The sequence below is a fragment of the Merops nubicus genome, unplaced genomic scaffold (genome assembly GCF_000691845.1).
Source record: "Merops nubicus isolate BGI_N331 unplaced genomic scaffold, ASM69184v1 scaffold19568, whole genome shotgun sequence".
NCBI classification, from domain to species: domain Eukaryota; kingdom Metazoa; phylum Chordata; class Aves; order Coraciiformes; family Meropidae; genus Merops; species Merops nubicus.
The window spans coordinates 1-20574 of record NW_008623885.1 but is presented as its reverse complement, the minus strand read 5'-3'; the positions used below and the strand labels follow the sequence as shown (position 1 = coordinate 20574).

At 48.2% G+C, this 20574-nt stretch overlaps 1 protein-coding gene across 1 annotated transcript in view; it reads right to left on the bottom strand.

The window, feature by feature from the left end:
* CECR2 (cat eye syndrome chromosome region, candidate 2) overlaps positions 1–20238 on the bottom strand; it is a gene marked incomplete at its 5' end in the record, with an annotated part of 23010 nt that extends 2772 nt beyond the window's left edge. The window contains 13 exons of the mRNA XM_008945233.1: positions 14–318; positions 2339–3161; positions 3270–3398; positions 4488–4918; positions 6341–6467; positions 6740–6831; positions 6940–6977; positions 7244–7373; positions 11202–11358; positions 16144–16221; positions 16963–17132; positions 19478–19527; positions 20134–20238. Coding sequence (XP_008943481.1) covers positions 14–318; positions 2339–3161; positions 3270–3398; positions 4488–4918; positions 6341–6467; positions 6740–6831; positions 6940–6977; positions 7244–7373; positions 11202–11358; positions 16144–16221; positions 16963–17132; positions 19478–19527; positions 20134–20238 — 2635 coding nt within the window. The remainder of the gene's footprint in view (positions 1–13; positions 319–2338; positions 3162–3269; positions 3399–4487; positions 4919–6340; positions 6468–6739; positions 6832–6939; positions 6978–7243; positions 7374–11201; positions 11359–16143; positions 16222–16962; positions 17133–19477; positions 19528–20133) is intronic.
* Positions 20239–20574: the final 336 nt, after the last annotated feature.

Here is a 20574-nt window from a genome sequence, read left to right as displayed (position 1 = left end):
CCTCAGCACCAGCCGCCGGCCCCTCGCCCGCCGCTCCATTCTCAGGCACGGGAATCCCTCTCTCGGAGGCAGGCACCAGTTCCCTCATGCAGCCCAGGCCACCAGCATAGCTGCTCTCTGCTGGCCACGTGCCCTTGCCCTGCCCTGCCTTCAGGTCGCCCTTCCCACCAGAGCCGTCTTCCTCTCCATCTGGGGGCAAGGCGCGCCTGGTGCATTCCATGGGCAGCGGGGGCTTGGTGTGAGGTAGGATTTTGGCATAGGCCCCGTCAGGAATGACTATGCATTGAGCCTTCTCGTCCACGCCTGCTGGTGGCTCCACTGGAAAGAGAAAGGGGAAAAAGTCGCGTGTTTGTCTCATTTCGGAAATTTGCCCTCCCTGCCCAGCACATGCACGTGTGCTCACCCAAAGCACACGTCTCAAAGTGTATTTCCTACCAGCTTAACCAGGTCTACCAAAGTAGTCTCTCAACATCCTCTCCTGCTGCTGACCCAAAGATGCTGGGCAGCTCTGCCTGACAAGTTCCTAATATCTGGATAGAGAAAGCATCCCACTTTTGTGCAAATGGAAGAGAAAAAGGAGTGACTTTCTAAAGCCATTGAGGTCCTTCTATCATAAGGACTCCCAAGCCTACAATGTCCTGCCCTCTACTCAAACTTCTCTACAGGACTGTCAGAGCATGGCACCAAGACAACTGCTCTTCTGTGGGGCTGCAGCCTATCTCCCACACCCATCATACAGTCTTTCCTTTTGAGACCTTTAGCAATTCTGAAGTCCAGTTTTGCATAGTTAAGTGGTCTTTAGTAGCTCCTGCTTCTAAAAGTGCTCTTTTAAAAACTCCTTCTGAAGTTACACCTCTTGTGGAAAGGCACATATAGACTGGATCCTTAAGATACAGGCCTGTTGTAGTTCGCAAACCACCAGTAAGCTGCAACTCTACCAGAGTAACATTGCACACGTGGGTTTGGTCTGACGTGAGGGTGTCCAGAGGCTGCCTAATGGAGAGGCAGAGTTGGGAAATACCACAGTGGGGTCCACAGGAGAGCAAGCTAAGAAGCTGGGGTAACAACAGCTTGATTTCAGCCTGTGTTGTCCCTTCTAGTCCACGAACCTCACATACCCATAGCTTGGGCAGAAGCGCTACCACACAGAGATACTGTGGAGGCCAACTGCAGCCATATTTTAACCAACAGTGATTTGAACAGTTTCTTTGCCCTGCAATCACTCAGTGTCCTCCCCCAGTCTCTGTTCTATATCCAGCACAGTTAAATGATGATAACTTTTAAGTAATGCCACACAAGGAATGAGTTTCCTCTTAGTGAAAGGCACACGAGGGATCGATAAAAGATGCAAGGGTTTTGATCTCTAGTTTACCAGCTAAAATTACTGAAGAAAAAAAAAATTTTTTTTGATCTCTGGGTTTTTTTGATCTCCACTTTAGGTTTGTTTTATTTTTAAAGAGCTTTTTTGATCTCTAGTTTATCAGCTAGAATGAATGAAATTCACCTAGAAAGAAACTTGTGATGGCACACACAGCATGCTGCCATCCCACCTGAACTGACATGGATGCTCGGGGCCTTTTGGGCTGTCCTGTTGTGTGAAGATTTTGAGATGTGGAGAGCTCACAATGCACATGTGCATTTCAGAAGAGAAGCCATATTGACATATACTCGGAGTATATGTAAACCATTTATTCACATAACGTCTCCATTCCTTACCTAATTCTCTACAGATCCTACTTTTATATTAAGTCCAAGCGAGCCCTAGAAGCATCACAGCCTGTGCTTTGCATTTCACCCCGTGGCAAACTGACAACTTGCAGGTTATAGCTGGGACAGAGGGGACCTCTGGCAGGCTACAGTGAAACAAAACAAGTTTAGAAAAATCTGAGTGATGGCTGGAGCAGAACACAGATTCAAGTTTAGATTAAAAAGACACATATGAAAAATGTGTGTCCCACAACTATTTAATCAAGAATCATGTTGCTGAACCTCAGCCACTGTTTAAAATTGACTCTGGTAAGCCTGAAAGTCAGAACATATTTTCCACTACTCCACGGGCGCAAATCCAAATAAAGCCACATTTGCATCCATTGGTTTTGTGCATCTGCGAGGCAGTTGAGACCCTACGAGTTTCAAGCCCAAGAGCAACAAAGCTGGCCTAGGGGTGTTCCCTCACCCTCCTCGTAAGCGCACACTGGTGGGCAGAGGGTCTGCCCTGGCATGGGAAGTGCTGGGAAGGATGCCTGGCAGTGAGCAAAGGGGAGGTGGGCAGGAGAATGTAGGCAACGGATGCAGGCAAGGAAGGTCAAATGCTGCCACTGGGTGCTTGAGGGGTTACCTTGGTTGCTCTCCGTGTCCAGGGTCTGACCGGTGGGGTCCTGTGAGCTGCCATTCCCCACGACGGGTTTTGGGGGCTGCATGCCAGGGGCAGAGGCGGCGTGAGCCAGTTGGGGAAAGGGTCCGGGGAGGTGCGGGGGAGGCGGCTGGCGAGGGTGATAAGGCACACCCGGCGGGCACACACGGGAGGACAACTGCTGCATGGCGATCATTTCGGGGCTGTCCATCATGGAGTCCCCGCCCTGGCACCCTCTTTGAACCTGAGGTGGTCCCCCAAATAGAGTGGCCGGTGACTGCGGCATCCTCTGGCTGGTGGCTTTCCCGGACGGTCTGATGTATCCTGAGGGAGGCACCCCGTGAGGTAGGAAATTTGATTGCTCGGTCCACTGGCTAGGAGGCAGTGGTGGCCTCATGGCCCGGGGGTCCATCATATGACCCAGGGCACGGGGCTGGAGCGAGGGCCCTGGCCCTATGGGCACCTTCTCCTCTAGCCCCACGGCACCCTGGCTGGCAGGACCGTGGCTGCCATTCCACAGGGCTGGGTGAGCACGGTTCAGGTACTTGTAGGGCCGGTACATGTGTCCTGGGGGCACTTCCGAGCCCTCTGGTGGCCTCACAGGAGGCCCGTTGTGCCTCGGGGGAAGGAAGCCCTGCTGGAATTGGGCTGGCGGATAGATGGCATCGGGTGGGGGGCCACTCACACGCCCCAGCTGCAGGGCACCTGGCCGGGGGCCGAGGCCGGTGACGTGTGTTGGTCCTGCACACGCCTGCTTCTCTGGGGTGGCCAGCCTGTGCCCGCGGTGCTCGCTCAGTCCCATGGCCGGCTGGGGGGGAGGGGAATTTTTTTTTGAGTCTCGGTGACAGCTGTCTCACCATGAGGACCAGAGAAGACCTGCAGGTCCCAGGGCGCTGGATCCCTTGGCATTTCTTACCTGCATGGCAAAGTGCTGGTGCTGCTGGACTGGGTCTCCGGGATGGGGCTCAGGCACTCGTGGCGAGCCGTACAGTTTCGTGGGATCTGATCCACGCAGAGGACCAAATGTTCCCGGCACAGCAGGTCTCTGAGGGACAGGAGGGGGAAATAAATTTGTGAGGCACAGAAAAGTGGCAGAGATGCTACAGGTGAGGAGAAGCTGAGGCTGGTGGAACTACACAGATGAGCAGGTGGGCTTTTTGGAGGTACCATGAAAAACCTGTAGTTTCTTTCCTACAGACACAGCTCCCCTGCGAAAGCCACTTCCTGACACCTCAACCACATGTCCCTGTGCTCAGGGTTGCAATACACTCAACTTGCCACCCAACTACCGGGGAGCGAGCAAGAACACTGGAGGGGGGGCAGTGGTTTGCTCCAAGGAGAGGAGCAGGCAACAAGACTGTGCAAGCAGGATGATGGGCAATGTGCTCAGTTTCCTTCAGAATACTTGTTGCCTCCAGCTCTCTTACAGCCTTCCCCTGTTTGCATCATAAGAATCACTTTAAAAATGTTGTTCGATTTCTATCTAAAAGGGTGAGGGATAAACTGGATCTCAGAGGAGCAGCTGACACCACACCACAAGACATCACTGATTAAAATGGAAAAGGCAGTGAAGGATCGGTGAGGAACAGCCCAGAGGGGAGGCAGAACAGGTGGCATTCAAAAAAGAAATGTTGGGCTAAAGAGAGGTCACTGCTGCAGTCCAGGGTGGCCTTGTGTTTGACTTCATTTACTGCTTTCAGAAATACTCAAAGCACAAAACGCAGTAGTACACAGATGGCACAAAGTTACCAGGCACCTGTAAACAACTGAGACAAAAAAAGACAGGCTTGTCCAGCATCATAAACTGGAGCTTAGAGTGGAAATGTGACAGCTTTCCATGCACAATGGAGAACCTCTCCAAGGAGAGAAGAGAACTGGAGGAGCCAGGGCTAGCGCAAGCTCACACAGGGACATGGGAAATGTTCAGAGACTGTTTCCAGCTAGTGTGGCAAAGATTAAAAGCATCCCAAATTTAAGGGCTGAAAAGTTTCCCTTGTAGAAACTGTAGCCTTGAGCCTTAACTTGTGGGAAAAGGTTCTTGCACTGCAGTAGGATTTCACAATAGAGAGCTTCGTTCCCCTTTACCTCCCTCCACAGGCCTGATGGGTGCAGAACATCAGAAATTGGTCCTTACCATCTGGCCGGGATGTGGCCCAGGGCTGGGCATGCTGCTGTACTGCAGAGAGCGAGGGAAACCTCGCCCGTTGGAAGGGCCCACTTCTCGAGGAGGCTGCATTGGATTGCCACTTGGATCCTCTACAGAGGATGAGGAGAAGGAGGAGGAAGAAGACGAGGAGGAAGAAGCAGGAGCCCTGGAAGTAGCTCGAAACGGTGGAGGTTTTCCTCCATTTTCCAGGCGCTGCTGCCTCTTGCCTCCATCCGGGTCTCGCGACCGAGTCCAAACACTGCCTGTGCTGGAGCGGCCACTCCGCCGGCTCCTCTTCTCTCGTCTCCCGTCTTCTCTGATCCAAAACTCTTCATCTGTGTCTCCATCTTCCCCAGGGAAGTGCTTCATCATTGCTCGGTGGAAACACCTCTCTAAGTTGTAAGCCATCTTGGTATATTCTGCAGTGAAAAAAAACCCAACAACATCAGGGACAGAGCCTTATAGAGGGAAACGATTAAGCAACACCAGACTTACTCCATCAAGTGAATCACCTCCCCCCCCACAAAGTTTCTTTGAAGAAGGCTTTTGTTTCTAACTAGTCAACTTTGGTTTAAGTTTTTAAACTGGGTAAGCAACACAGCATCAGATTTGTTCAGTAACCCAGTAACCTCACCAGAGGACAGGCACACACAGGCATGACAAAGTACCATTAGCGGCACAGCCTGCAGAGTCAGCATTAACTAAGTGTTCCAGCATAGTGCCAAGAATTACATTATGAGAAACACCATCTCTGCTTGCAGGGATGCGTGACCTGCAGTTAGCCAGCAGAGTGCTGAGAGAAGAGATGTGAACTTCCAGCAATGCCATTTGATTACATTCAGAGGCTTTTCTTGGACTCACTCAAATCTCTGCTGATTTTCCTCTGTCTTGTAGCATACAGCAAACATATTTAGCCATGTACAGTTTTTAAAACACTTGCTGACCCTGACACAAAAGCTATTGCCAACACCAGTGTCCCCATTGTGCCATTTCCACAGGACAGTTCTGCTCAGAGTGGCTCACCCTTTTCATTGGAGTGTATAGGAAGGAAAAGACACGTGAGAGGTGTTAACGACAAGGGCTTGAAGCAGATGACTTTCTGGTTGTTTCCATTAAACTAAACCTGAAGTTCCTTTGGAAACAGAGCTCTGCCTGTGGTAGTGCAGGAACACTTTTACTTGGGGCCCACAGCAACAAGCCAGGTATAACTCTATTTTTCCTTTCAAGGTGGTGCAGGTGAGACACAGTCTGTACTGATGATCCAGCATATGGGACCCAATTTCTTACCTAAGTAACATGTAGAATTTTAATTGGCATGGTAATTAAACCCAGGGTTTGTCTTTGGAGATTCACATTGTTCATTCAATAGCCAAGGAACCTAAAAACTACATTTCCCATCTAAAGGACTACAAGCCTAATTCATTCCTTACTTTTCTGTGGTACTCAACTAATACTGCCAAGCTAATTGGACTCCAATGCTTCTCAAAGTCTGTATTAGATACTCTGAGAAAAAAGGGCACACAGGCACAAGCAAGCACACAAAGAAACGAGCTCAGGAAGAAACAGACTTTCTTCTCTTTGTATGTTCTGCCTTCAATATCTACCAACATGCGAGTCCTTTAGTATGCCCTGCCTCAATTCAGCACCAAGAAATTGTGCTAAAAACCCCACTAAAACCCCAGGTCTTATGGCTCAGGAGCTCCTACTCCTGAGTGCCTGGCCTCCCACAAATAGCCTGAAATAGAATAAGCACAAATCAAGTACTGGTGAGTAGAAAGAGATCACCACTTGCTTTGACTGATCATTGCAAATAGGCAAACTTAGTATCTTACTGCTCTTACCGCTGCCTTCACCATTGTACTTAAGACAGTTCCTGAACATGGTCTTCATATCACCCACAAATTCTTCCTTGGTGCAGTACTGACCTCCATTCAATTTCTTCTCCATGCTAGAGATGTCCATGGGAGCCTAAAATGCAACAAAACCTCCCTTCAGTTACAGCAAGTGTAGTGGGGCTTACAAAGTTGCATCTAGCTTCTTCACAGAGAGGGGATAGGGAGGTCTCTCCTGAGAGGCAGCCTCTCATCTTTGGTTTCTTTATCTTGTAAGACTACAAGGGACTACTGGGGTCATGCAGTTTGACTGTGAGGGTAACACAGCTCACAAAACTTCTAAACACTTCCAAAAAACTGCATCCCACACAAACTGCAACAGTCAAGCTTGCTGGACCAGTTCCATACCTTAATGATCTGGTAGTAGTTGGGAGCGTACGATTCATCAACGGGCTCCAAGAAGGGCCAAGAGTCCTTATGAGCCTTTACCACATCTAGAACTAGCAGCAGCAAGAGAATGGTGAACAGTTACACACACGCAGACACAACCAGGGGAGTATTTCACTTTGAGCAAGTTGCATGAAGGGGAAAGCTGGGGCAGGACTAACCTTTGTACATGGCTGTGAACTCATCGTCCAGTTCAAAGCTGTAAGGCAAGCACAATAGTGAATATGCAGACTGAGGACATATAAGACATGCTTTCATACTTCTTCTTCCCATCCACTCCACACAGAGTGCCGTAATACTGACAAATGGGCCTCAACACAAACTCTCCTCTAGCATGGACCAAATCCAGATGTTTCTCAGCTTACTCCTTGCTGTTCTCCAACCACACTTCTCATTCCCATGAATGATCACACTCCTCTCCTTCCATACTCACTACTTCAATGCACTGGCATGCTGCATACTCACAGATCCTTGGTCCTTCGCTCTTCCCTGGAAGGGGAACTGGGATCCAAGTGGGAGAGCTCAGGAGGGAGCTCCTTCCCCTGTGCCAGCAGCCAGGCCCGCTCTTCACGAAGCTTCCTCCTCCTAGCCCGTTCTGCAAAGGTGAGAGGGGAGATGTGAAAAACCAGTCAGTGCTCCTTGTCAACAACATCCTGCAGGGAAAATGGAGGCAGATCCTGCAGCTCTCAAGAACTCCAGTGAAGCATTCTTGTTCTTTCAGCAAAAGCAGCAACAGCACAGGAGCACTGTTCACAGGAGCACACCTCTTCATTTTCCCCTTGACTTTACAATCATTTTGTAGATTTTTTTTTTTTTTTTTGAACCATTACTATGGTATGGATGCTTCCCTAGGGAGCTTCCAGACAAATTCCTGACCATGGCGTGGTACAAAGAGAGAAGTTCAACACACAGACCTAGCACAGATCATCACTGTGGAAAGATCTGGCTTATTAAGTTACCATCTTTCAGATGATTCACCTCAGTCACGTGAACTCAAGGCAGTTGGTTTTGCACTTAAGTGGATGAAGAGCAGTGCTGAGGGAAGGGTGAAGTTCTACCAGCTGGGTGGCAAGAGGTCATTGAGGTCAGTAATATCCTCCACCACCACCACAGCTAGCTTTGGCAATACTGCTCAGGTAGGCCTTCAGAGCCATCAGCCAGAGTGAGCAAGCTGCCACACAGGAGGGCCACTGGGACAACTTTGGTTTAAGAAGTGAGAGACAGGAAGAAGCCACTCTGGTAATATAACTTGTGGTTTGCAACCAGACAGCTGGCTAACAGATTGCTTCATAACAGAAAGTTTATGGGCTCTTATGAACCTCATTTCCTTTCTCTTATAGGAAATCTGAATTCATTTGACTTGCTAAACACCTGCAGTTCTACCAACTTTCTGTAGGAACTCCTGTTAAAGTCATGTTCAAAGAAAGATGTCATAGGAGTAAGACCCCAGAAAACAGGCCACGTTAGGGAACACTCTGAGAGAAAGATATATGGGGGAGACATGGCTAATACCCTCTAGCAGAGGTTCCATCTTTGGAAATTGCCAAAGGCTCAAGAAGCACTAGCTCTGGTGGAAGAGCATTAATTTACTGTCTTACTCTGTCAGTCAAAACCAAAACAGGGATGGGGGTTAAAGGCACAAGAAAACTAGGTTTAGCTACAAGGTGGGTATTTCCAAGGAGGTCTATGGACAGGTATGTCAAAGATTGATAAAATAAATTCCAGATTCCCCATTAGAAATATAGTCCTGAAGTTGGGAGGACTGGACTTGCATCTAAGATGTTCTACAGAATCTAACAGCGTCCATTATAACACTTAATGATGAGAAATTCACATCCAATTGCAGTTAACAGAGATGATCTGCATCTGTACAAGCACAGTTCAGTATTTCATGCTTCTTTCCTAAAATTAGCATCACTTCGATGACACTGTAATGGATGCCTAAGTGAGAAAGCTGAGAAAAACATAAGGCTAGGATTCAGGCAGCAAAAGGAAAATCTCATGGTAACAGTAGTCAAGAGGTAAGGTGATGTAGATTTTGGAGATCCATCAAGGCCTGCCAAGGATCTGACCTCATAAACTGACAAGAATCACGGAGCCCTGATACTGGACTGAAGCTCAGTCAGGATTAATGGCAAGTCCCTCAACTTCAGCAAGTAACTAATACAGCAAGTTAAAGATCCAATGAGCCAGAGCTCATTGTTGTGCTGTCAGCCTGGCTGTGTCCTATCCAGCAGCTTTCAAAATCTAATCAATGACCTAGAAACAGCTATAAAAACAGCTCAAACAGCTAGAAAGTCATATGTGTGAGAGATAATGTTAGAGCAGCATCTGGGAAGAGAACTGGGAAACTCTAAACTGCTGTTATGGTAGAAATCTAGAAAGCTGCTTTAACTCACAAATTCAGGAAAGCACAGATGGGCTCAGCAGGAGGCTCCGCTACCTGGGGCACGTGTTGGAGAAGGGGGAAGTGAAATCCCAGACTGGTAACAGGACCATGGTCTAAAAACAGACATACAGTCCAAAACTGAAAAGCAGGTGAAGTGGTGATGAAGTTCATCAGAGGGCAGGTATCTCATGTTTCATATCACCCTTCTACATAAGATGTTACAGAATTAACGTTAAATCCCAAACAGACTCTAAAATTCAACAAGATCTTTGTTAGCATAAAAATCTCTCCTACAAATGTCCAGTTTTAACAAGTCTGAACCAAGCAAAACAAATGACTTAATTTTCAAATCACTTTCTGTCCACCAAAAGAACTGTCACAAAATTAAATGCTAATGGAGGGTGTGCTTGGCAATAAGGAAAGATGGTTAAGAAGCCAAAGTTTTACCTGGATAGCTGCCGTTTCTAGGGATGAAAAATACTGCAATGATTTAACTGAACAAATCAGCCATTTAAAAAACCTTTCCAAATAGCTTTTGCACCAGATTAAAATGAGACTTCTCCTGACCTAGGCTGAATTGACTAGGGACAAGTTTAATTTAAACTAAAAGAAACTGCACAAACCAAAGTAAAAGCATCTCTGCCAAGAAAAACACAACTGTATGCTAAATTGTCTTTAAACAGTTTACTGCCCAGTCCCACAAGAGTTTCTTCTAGTGGCTCTGGTGCCTTTGCACCAGATGATGTAGTGATTGCATTTACCCAGAAAAGGATATGGCTTATACCAAACCAAGACCTTATTACAGGTACATTTATCTTCCCAAGTCTTCTGGAACTTCCAAGATTAATTTTGTCTCTACAGATGGAGAATTAAAGCACAGAGAATATGCAATTTACCAAGATGAAGGAGCTATCTATTGCAGATATAGAAGCTGGATGATTCTCAGTTTAAAACACCAGATTAGCTAGAACTGTTAACCAGGAATATATGAAGGCCAAGCAAGTAATTGGATTTTCTAAAGGTTAGAAAGTTAAGCAGGTAAAAGAAACTATTCTTAGATAACATCTGGTCTGCTACCAAACATCTGGTAGCAGACTGTTTAATCTTTGAAAGTTTACAAGGTTTTCATGAACTTAAATCTTTTTTCCTTTTCTGATCCTTTATCCAGCTAAGGGTTCACAGTACTGATGGTGCCACACGCCACCACCAGTTTCCTGAAGATTTTCAGCCTCTCCCTGGAAGTGCAACGGCCAAGCCAGCCACTGTGGCAAAAGCAGCAGATAAGGGAATTCCCACAAGGAAGGCTGGCAGAGAGAAGGTGTTCAGAAATGAGCCTGCTCTTAGATATCAGTGCCTAAATGTACTGGCTGAACACCTGCCAGTCTGTGCCTCGATCTGACATATTAAACACAACCTGGCTGTTTCTTGCAGAACAGCTTAATTCAGCATTTAGTTCAAAACCACAAAATAACCAAGGCCAACACATGAAGATGCTACCTCTGGTGTTCTGTTTAGCCTGGTGTCCTCATCTTTAGTTCTCCAATTGGTAAGGCTAATAGCAATACAAAAATACTACTCATGCTACTTCGATGCTGTCCCCTTCCCTTTCTCCTCAAAGGGAAGCCTTCTTTCACCGTGCATTGGGCCAAAATGACCAAATGCTCTTTAGCAAGAGCAAAGCCAGCTAATCCTGCACACAGGGAAATCCATGAGGAGGCAAGAGAGTAGACAGAAGAGAACTGAAGAACAACCTGAGTAGCAGGAAAAAAAGGTACAGCTGAGGCAAGGCAGAAAAGTGTGATTTGAGGAAGAAAACACAACTGAAGGGTGCATTAGAGAAGAGCCACCCACACTGAGGGAGACAGACAAAGAAAAAGAAGCTACAGTCAGACCAATTTATCAGAGTTAAATGCAAGAAGAGATATTCCTGTTAGCAGGTCTAGCAGGGGAGGAATGAAAATGGCAGAACTTAATTCAAGATCTCAATCTTGGCTTTGAAAGCTTCCACCCCTGCTTCACACTGGCCTCATGTACCTTCCACTGCTTTGACCTTCTCCTCCATCTCTCTCTTCCTCTCCTCCTTTAGTAGCTGTTCCTGCTCCCTCTTCTGCACTGCTATAAGGATTTGACGCTCCTCTTCCTCCTCTCTGCGCCTCTGCTTCTCCATTGAACTCAGCATGTTGGGGTTTACCTGTGACAAAACAGTGCACCAAAAACTGTAATGCATCGGCTTATTGAAGCCTGAGCAGAGGCAGGTTTACTTTGAGCAAATTTTAAAGCACACCTACAATGAATGGCTGGGGGAGGGGGAAAGGAGGAAAAAAAAAAGATTTGTACATATGAATTCTTGGATGAAAAGCAACATGTAAAGTTATTTGTCAAGCAATGAAATCCTACTGAGACGGGGACAAAGGAAGGAGAAGCGATGGGTTAGACAAGCTGCCACTCCGCCGGGGATGCACCGCGTGTATTTCCCTCCTGGGCAACGGATTCAGGCTGCTGACACCCCCACACAACACCTCTACCCTTTCCAGCTAGCAGAGCCCTGCCTTGCAAGCGTGATTTTTTGCTGAACCTGGCTCTGCTATAAAACACTGAGTACTTAAGACAGGAAAAGAGACCGGTACAGCCCTGCATTAACTGAGGTACCATTTGTAGGGTTTTCCTTTTCTGTTCAAAATAAGGCCTGCCATATATCTGTGTGCTAATCTCCCCTGAACTAGCTCTCATTTATTCTGAGTCCCCCAACCAGTTTTCTCACTGAAGGATGCCTGGCTCTTTATTGCTTCACTTCCTCACCCCACCACTGCCAGCAGGCTGCAAGGCTCTGTTTGATCCTGCTTAGACTGCAGGCTTCCCAGATCAGAGATTGCCTGCTCCTATTTCTCTAATACAGTGCAAGGTATATATATGTCAGTGTGGAACAACCTTTATTAGATTAATTTAATTATAAGACGAATGAATTGGTCATCCACCAGCCACCCCCATCTCTTTGGCTTCTGCAAAATCAAGACACGTGTGCCTTATCAGCAGGGGATATCAACTAGAAAAGAACAATGTTCATAGTTTTCTTCAACTTTATTTTCAGGGAATAACTGGCAAGCATCACTTAGGCAGAAAGCATTTCCTGAGGATTAGCAATCATCTGGGGTCCTTTGGCTGTTGCTCAGACCATCAGCTTGTCCAGGCCGATTACTAGTCCCCAGAAAAAAAATCCAGCACCATGATTACTATTTCGTCCTTGTTTCATTGCCTGCAAGTGGAACCTTGGGGGGTTTTGATAAATATCTAGAAATATTGTCTGGTTTCACTGTACGTTCACTCCTGCTCTACCCCCCCTTCCCCTACGCAGCATTGCCCTACAATCTCCCTCTGCAGCTCTCTGTGGACGAGTATTGTGTATTATCTCCCCATCTCCAGCAGCAACAAAATATTAAGTGAATTATGCCTCAACCACCAACAGCCACAGAGAAGTGCTGAAGAGAGAGTGATGGGACTCTTGATGACATTAAGATCAATTCCTGCATCTAGGGACAGACTAGACCACAAAAACATCTATTCTGTGATGATCTTTTTAGGTGAAGCCCACACCACAAGGGAACTCTGCCCATCTTCTTTTCCTTCTCAGATATTTGCCAAATATTACTACTTTTCTATTGCCTTCCTGAGGAAACCATTCTGCGAGTCCACATGCCTTTAGGTTAGCCAGCTTCTCCTCACACTCAGTTTAAAGTTAATTTCTCATCCCCTCATTCCCTCTAATTATTCCTAGTTACGCTCTTCTGGGCAAGCATAAATTCTCTTCTTCAGCCACATTCCAGCCTTTATGGGCTTCCCCAGACACTTACACGAATCTCGCATGTTTCTGTAATTAGGTTAAATGTTTCCTTAAACAGCAGTTCTTCCAGCTCCCTAATTATTCCAGTTGTCTCTCTCAGACCTTTCCCATGGCTGATCAATATCCAAATACCAGGACGCCCAGGGCTGAAACTGCTATGCCAAGTACAAGAGCAAGAATCTACAGAACTGGGTTCTACATTTCCAGTTTTGAGTCTTTTCATATTCCTTTCTCAGCCACTCTACCCTCCTGTTTTCTACTCATGCACTGCCAACTACTGCCTTTCAGGCCAGATCCTGACCACTGTCAAACAGTTTCCCCCTAACTTTATTATCAATATTTAAACTGCAGTAGGAACCAAACCAGTCAGGTTCTGCAGCAATTAGAAGAGAAAGAAGTGAGCAGGAACCAGCCACCAGAAGTTGGTACACCCAGATATCATTTTGAGGATGTGACCATCAGCCTTTAGATTCCTCAGCCAGAAGATCTGAGCCAGTCTGGCGTGCCACACTAATTTCTTCAACTGCTGGTACATAGATCTGACCTTCCCTTTCCCTAGATTCACACAGCTTCCACAATCCATATCCTGTGGAAACATGAGCACAATACCAAAGCTGCAGTGCTCACACCAGGACCTCTCCAAGCCTGCAGAGCATTCAGCACCCTATACTGTAGCGGCACAACACAGAACCCCTAGCACATTCCAGATCAACCCACCACAAATATGGCATCAACAAAACAACAGGACAATTTTAAGCAGAGCAGAGGATGTCATCCTAGCAGATCTAGGAAAAGAAGAAAAGGGAAATGCAGAAACCACAAACACTGTGTAGTGGGCACCAAGGACTGTAGCAGGTGCCCACAGCTGCACTTGCTCCCTGCAGTGCTTGCAGGGCAGCAGCAATGCTGGCATGGGCTCTTTGAGACAGTTCAGACACGGGACTAGCCTGGTTTTCAGGGGGACCTACTGCCTGGTGTCCCACTTAAGTCCATTGTGGATGAGTGTGCTCATCTCAGGGTTAAAAAAATAAGCAAACACAAACAAGTAAACTCCTATTAGATGTGATACAGGCAGACACCTACTGGAATGGTAAAACCAAGAACCCAACACAAATGAAACTTCCTTACTGACCAAAGAGGTGGCAAAGGGATGCTTCTCCAGCTTCTTCCCCACTTGGAGGATAAAAACCACCCCTCGCATCTGTGACCGAAGTATCACCACCTCGTTCCCTCCGCCAGAGAGCACTCCAGGACACAACATCGCCGCCCGCGCCCCAGGACCCCGAAAGGGCCAAACTTCTGCCCTTTGCTTTGCTGCCCAGACAGCGAGTAACAGAGTTCAGGGGCAGAAGGCCAGGAGGCGGGGGTGCCCCAGGCCCCTCCAGCCACTCACCCTGGCCCCTCATCCTCCAAACCTCCCCTGCTCCAGCTTCCACAGTGCTGCCCTAATGAGGGTGCTGCTCAGGCGGCTCTTTAATGAGGAGCTAATCTGAACCACCTGTTGAGAAATCCCCCGCAGGATTAGGAGCCCACGGAGCAGTTACGTCTTGGACCCAAGCAGCATCCAGCTCACGGAGTTGGGAAGAAGAGGTCACCCCTGCGCTGGGCTGAGGTTTTTCTCCTCGAGATTCGCCCGCTGCCCACCCCTCACTTGGCAAAGAAGCCATCAGACATGCTGGCACCTTCCCCAGCTCCCCCGTGGCAGGGCTGACTGCCACATCCTGCTGGGGAGCCGGTGCGAGCGTTGCCACCCTCGCTCCCCACGCAGCGGGTGCCGGGAGGGCCCCCCTGCTCGCTGGAAGTGTTTCACTGGCCCACAGGCAACAATTAACAGCCCTCTGCTGCTGCAGACCTGGAGCACCTGCGGTACTGATTAGCATCATTCAGGCTCCATGTGTTTCCCACTCCCCTCCTCCTCTGGGATTTCTGCTGCCTGTGAACAAACACGTGTCCCTGCCCTTCCTGCACAGTGGGCTTTGCACAGAGCAGCTCTGGCCCCAAACTGACCATCGCCGGGGTCTTATTTTGCTCTCGGCAGGCTTTTATCTGCAGCAGGATGAGAGGTTCTTCCTTCCTTTTATTTATCCGTTCAAAGTAATTACACTTACTGTGGGGAACTATACTTTCTCCTTTGTTTTGTGAGAATCCCTGGCTCACGTGGAATATTCCCTGCAGTTTAATTTCCCAGGGTTTGACAAAACACCAGGTAACTACATTTTCATTCCATCTACAGCAAGAGAGCATGCCACGGCCTGATAGAATCAAGCCAATTTTTTCCTCCAGAGCTAATCCTGCGTTGCCTGACCAATTGCTTTGGGCAGCAGTTGCCAGTTCAAAGACACCCCGTCTCCACTGTACCATGCCCCTGGCTATGCCAGCGTGACTGTTGGGGGCTGCGTGGTGAACTGGATCGGAAAGCTGATCTACGTTAAAAATAACCCCGACCAAAGAAAAAGGTTATATTTAACTCCAGCCATTTTCCTGGGTCTGGTTCACTGCACAGACCCGCAAGCGGCAGCGCCGTGACGCTGATGGGGTGGAGAGGAGATGAGGGTGAAGAGGCACAGAAAGAGCCATTTCAGCTGACGAGGCTGCAGTTTGATAAGCGTTTCTTTAAGCAGCCTAAATTGTCACTTCCATTTCCAGCTGACCCCCTCCTAGCTCAGTGCCGTACCGCATCAGTCATTCTTCTCTCCCTCTGCACTATATACACCCTCGTGTGTTTGCAGCCTCATGTTTTCCCCTTGGCTGAATTTCTGTCATTTCCCTTTGTAAGCCGGTTCTTCTAGCCCTCTCATCCTTCTTCAACTTTTCTTTGAACTGCCTCGAATGTGCCAGCACTTTCATTGAAGTGGAATTCCCCAGGCTGAGTGCAGATTTCCATCTGCAGCTGCAGCGGAGTCTGTGGCGAGGCCGGTTACCTCTGCGATCCAGAGGGCAGCACCTCCCTGCTTGCCATAGAAACCCAAAGTGTCAGCCCGCCTTTGACAGGCATTACCACCCATCTCTCTTTCAGCACAAGCACTTTCAAGCGACTCCTTCCCACTGAATAGCGATGCTGCGGTGGTTTATTTTTTCCCCCAGGAGGCATCTGCTCTGGCCTCCCTCCGTCGTCCTCCCCCTTGCACCCCCCCTCACCTCCTGCTTGATTGGTTTGATGGGCTGATGGTCAGACATCCACCTGGGAGAAAACTCTGTCCGCTGCAGACGCTTCTCCTGAAACAGGGTTGAGAATTGAGGGAAGGAAAAAGAGAGTGGAGGAAATTAGGGCACATTGGTGACACTGGCAGGAGAAACTCTGGGAGCTAGAAGCGACCATGAAATCCCTGTTAGCTTTGCAAGGGCAGCAAACCAAACTCAGTCCAGGAACATGGCGCGGACCGCAGAGCCTGTTTTACAAAGCCATCTAGCCGAAGGATCACGCTCCAAGTCTGTCCCACCTGAACACGTTCAGCTGACGGACCATACCCATCGGAGTTTCAGGGCTCTGACATACCAGCTCAAGCAGACATAGCTAGGACAGCTAAAGCAGCCGCTGCCCATTGAGCAGAGCCAGCTGAGAAACAGCAGTAAAAGTGGAATCACAGGCAGTTTGAATAGGAAAGCTAGGCTGTAAATCACAGCAGTTCAAAAGCAGACAGAGATTCCCTGCTAGCAGAAAAGGGACACAGAACAGGGCTGAAGACGGTAACCCCTTCAGCCATCCTACCTCCTCTGTTGTGCAATCATGAACGAGAACCCTAAGTATTGACTCTAGCCCTGCCACTCCATGGGGGAGAGCCTTTCTCCCCACACACAAGCCCAACAGCCCCCGCATCCACGACACTTGCAGGCTGGAGGTAGTAGGCAGCAGGATGGGGTGACAGGCTGCTGGGATTTAGTTCTCCTTCAATCAGCAAACGTCCATGCTCTTAGAAGCAGTCAAAGAGAGGTAAACAGGATGTCATGTCTCCTCACCTTTTGTGCAATCATGTTGCAGATCTCTGGCAGGAAGTCTTCACTCAAGAGTTTGTAGAGCTGCCGCTCTCTGAGGGAAGTCCTCTCTCTGAAGCTCTCTGTGACCTGCCTCCACTCCTCTTCCGTCTGACACAGCAGCCACCATGTCCCACGGCCAGGCCCTCGGGACCCTTCAACAACATGAAAGGATGTTATCTCCACAGCAGTTATGACTAACAACTTTTCTTTATCCCTTCTCCTCTCCTCAGGGCTCAGGAAGAGCAAAAGATACTGGCAGTGGCCACTGTTACAGGAAACATAGTCCTTGCTGTAGACCCAAAGCTCTCCCCATTCACCAAAAGTACTGCTGCCTCCCCTACGGATGCTGAAAACGATGCCAAGACACAAAGGAAGCACACAGATGAAGAAATAATGGTGGCACTTTACAACACAGGGGTAGTGTGACATCCCTGTAGAGAGCCTCCATTCCAGTTATGGCAGACCAGAGAAAAGGATTTAATTCTTTTTCTTGTAATGGAGGCTGTCAGCCAGAGCAGGACATAGGGTAGTGCAAATGTCTGATTTAATCTGGCAGCAGAATAAAAACATTAAAAAATAATGTTATTTGAAATAAGCTTTTTTTTTTTAGCACTGCAACCCTTTTCTGTGGTGAATAAAATCTCCCTTTCTCCCCAAATGAAACATTTTGTTTGCAGGCACTTGAAAGAACAGAAAAGGAAGTGAAGGATGGACTTCATCAGGCTGCCAGATGAAGGGGAAGTTCCAAACGTTCATATCCCATCGCTGCTTGATCCAGAGTGGGATCTGAAGCAGATCACCCACTGCTCTTAAGCATGTCCCAACTACCAAGACACCCTGAGCTGTTCTGCCTTGTGTGAAACATTTGAATGTTAATCATGAAGGAAGGAGTCTCTTGCGTGGTGGTTGGAACACCCACCTGGAGAGGGGGAATGTGGTTCCTGCTCTGCAAATGTTTACACAGAGCAGAGAAGCCTCATGGATTGCAACTTGCAGTCTTTTGCCTTGGGACACTCTCTAAGCAAAATATGTTGTGGTCCGTTTATTGGGGAGGGGGAAGACGTTGGTTCAAACCGCATTGGGCTGAGGAGTTCCCACTCCCTCTAGACTTTTCTAGAGCAAACCACTGGCTACTGGAAAGAAAACAGTGACCTCCACCCCCACTGACAGGTGTCATGCAGCTTCTTTCTGCATTTTTAAGCAAATTAACTATCAAAAATACAAAGAAGAAAAAACAGAGACGCTTTCTCTCTAAACCTGGCCCTGGGCCCTTTGTGGATCTCAGCTGCCAGTGGCTCCAGAGGACAAGCTATCAGGTTGGCCCAGGAAGACTGGAAATCTGCAGCCCCTCCAGCCACCTGCCCTCTGTTGGAAACCTCCACGCTGTGGTAGTGGCACCAGGTGAGTGTGTGCAGGATCCAGGTCACAGAACACCTTAACCCACTCTTGGCTTCAGCTGAGGTTAATGCACTTGGGGCTGGTAACTAAAATGGTGAAGGACCAACCACGTGCTGTTTTTTCCTGCCCTGGCTATGTGAAGCCATTCCCTGCCCACCTGCAGTGGGGAGTTTACCTGCATGCTGTCCCTAGAGCCTGCACCCTTGTTTCCCCTTCCCATCCCACTTGCCTACAGGTGACTTGTTCCAACAGCAGCCAGGAGTAAGGCACTGCTTTGTGCCACCAAAAGATTGTTCCACAGCTGAAGAGATACAATTTGCTGGAAGGCAATGCTCTGATAAAATCCCCTTCAGCTTGGCCACCTAGCTTCATCTCTGTTACCCAGCTCCTGATCTGCTGCCCAGCTCCAGCTCTGCCACCAGGAAATCTGAAGGCAAAGGGAAGGAGGCATGAGCGAGACATTGCCACCCTTGTCTTTTATTGTGGGGAAACAAGCAGGCTGAGCCCCTGGGTTTTGTGAAAGCCAAGGGATCCACACTACAACAGATGAGTCCCAGCTACCTCAAACTCACTTTCAAGTTATGTTGCCAACTTGCTTTTTCTGCTTGCCTTGTTAACCCTTGTCCGCAAGACATGATTTGCCAAGCTCCGCAACCTAATGGCCACCGGGAATGAGATGCAAGGAGAATCAAAAAGGCTCTTCCTTCCCTATCTTGGCATGACTGACCCCACTCTCTTCCAAGTTTGAAAAAACAGGCCAATTACAAACAGGGGCTTGTGTTCAACTCAACCCCCAGAGGAACAAGGGCCATTCACAGCCCGTTTCCATCAACTTTAGTGGGTAGGTGAGCCCCGGGCCTAGTGTAACCTAATAGGTTAGGTTTCTTCACCCCAAACTAATCCACGATAAGATAGGAAGCCCACAGGTGCCCAGGCTCCCAGCTGAAAGGCAGCCTGTAATGCCAATCCCTCCTTCCAAACAGTGGCCCACTGGCAGAAAGACTCTCCCTTTCCTGAGAAAAGCATCTCTCTAGGCTTTGATAATTTAAAAGCTGTGTTAGCTGATCATATCAACCCTGACCCCACAAAATCTCTTTACCATTTCTTATCTGAGTCTCTCGGATTAGCAAGTTCTCTTCTGCCTTCTCCCTACCAAAAAAGAAAGGAATGATACAATAAATACATTACTTCACAGCACCAAAATGCAACAGCTTCTGAGGAGAATGTGGGACACAGTGATGATTAAATGAACAGCAAAACCATGAAATAAACCACCATGCAGAACATACATTCAACGTATATTTTCACACATATTTATTATAGCTTCATAAAATTTAAGGAGTAGAGGGTGCAGGCTGGAGTTTGGCAAGGACGGTATTTAAATTCTTACAGGAAGTATCCCAAAAGCTATACTGACAGAAGTAGCCAGGACTTTTTGCTACAAGCGCTACACAGTGAAAGCATTCTTATCAGGAGCATATGCCCTAGCACTGCATGGAGGAACTGGACCCAAAGCGAGGTGGCTGGAAGAGTGATACCCACTGTTCCTCCAAACTTGGCTTCCAGCTCTGTAAGAATTTTCTTTGGAAAGCGATCAAAGCATTCACCAAGCTTGAGCTTGCTTCACTTCAGAGATACATTGAAATTATGGTTGCACGGTATATACATACTTATTGGGGGAACCCCAGAAGTACATTATACTTCCCCCTGGGAGAGATGAATTTTACGCCTATTGCGGGAACAACCTTTCCGTACCTCAGCAAATTTTCTTCCAGTAGTTTTTTCCGCTTTGGAGGTCGCCCTCGTCTTTTACCCGTTTTCCCAGGAACATTTGGGGTGTTTGTCTGCCCCTCGCATCCCCTGCAAAATACCAAAACCACCAGGAAGTTATCTGCTGAGCAAGGGAACTGTGCTTGGCAGGATGGGAGAAGCACAGGGAAATCAGAACAGCTGCTATGAACCCAACCAAAGGAGGGATTAAATGAGAGCAGCAGCAGGCCAGGGAGGGGAGGAGAGGCGGGATTCCCACTGGCTGAGAGCCTGCTCTGGGAGCCGCCGGCGCGGTGCGGGGCAGCCGGGGAGGAATGCGGTGGGGCAGGTGGCATCGCCCCCCAGCAGGCTCCCTCTCCCGGTGCCACAAAGGCTGCAGGCCGACTCGGACACAATGCGCGACACGGGGCAGCTCGCAGTCTGCTT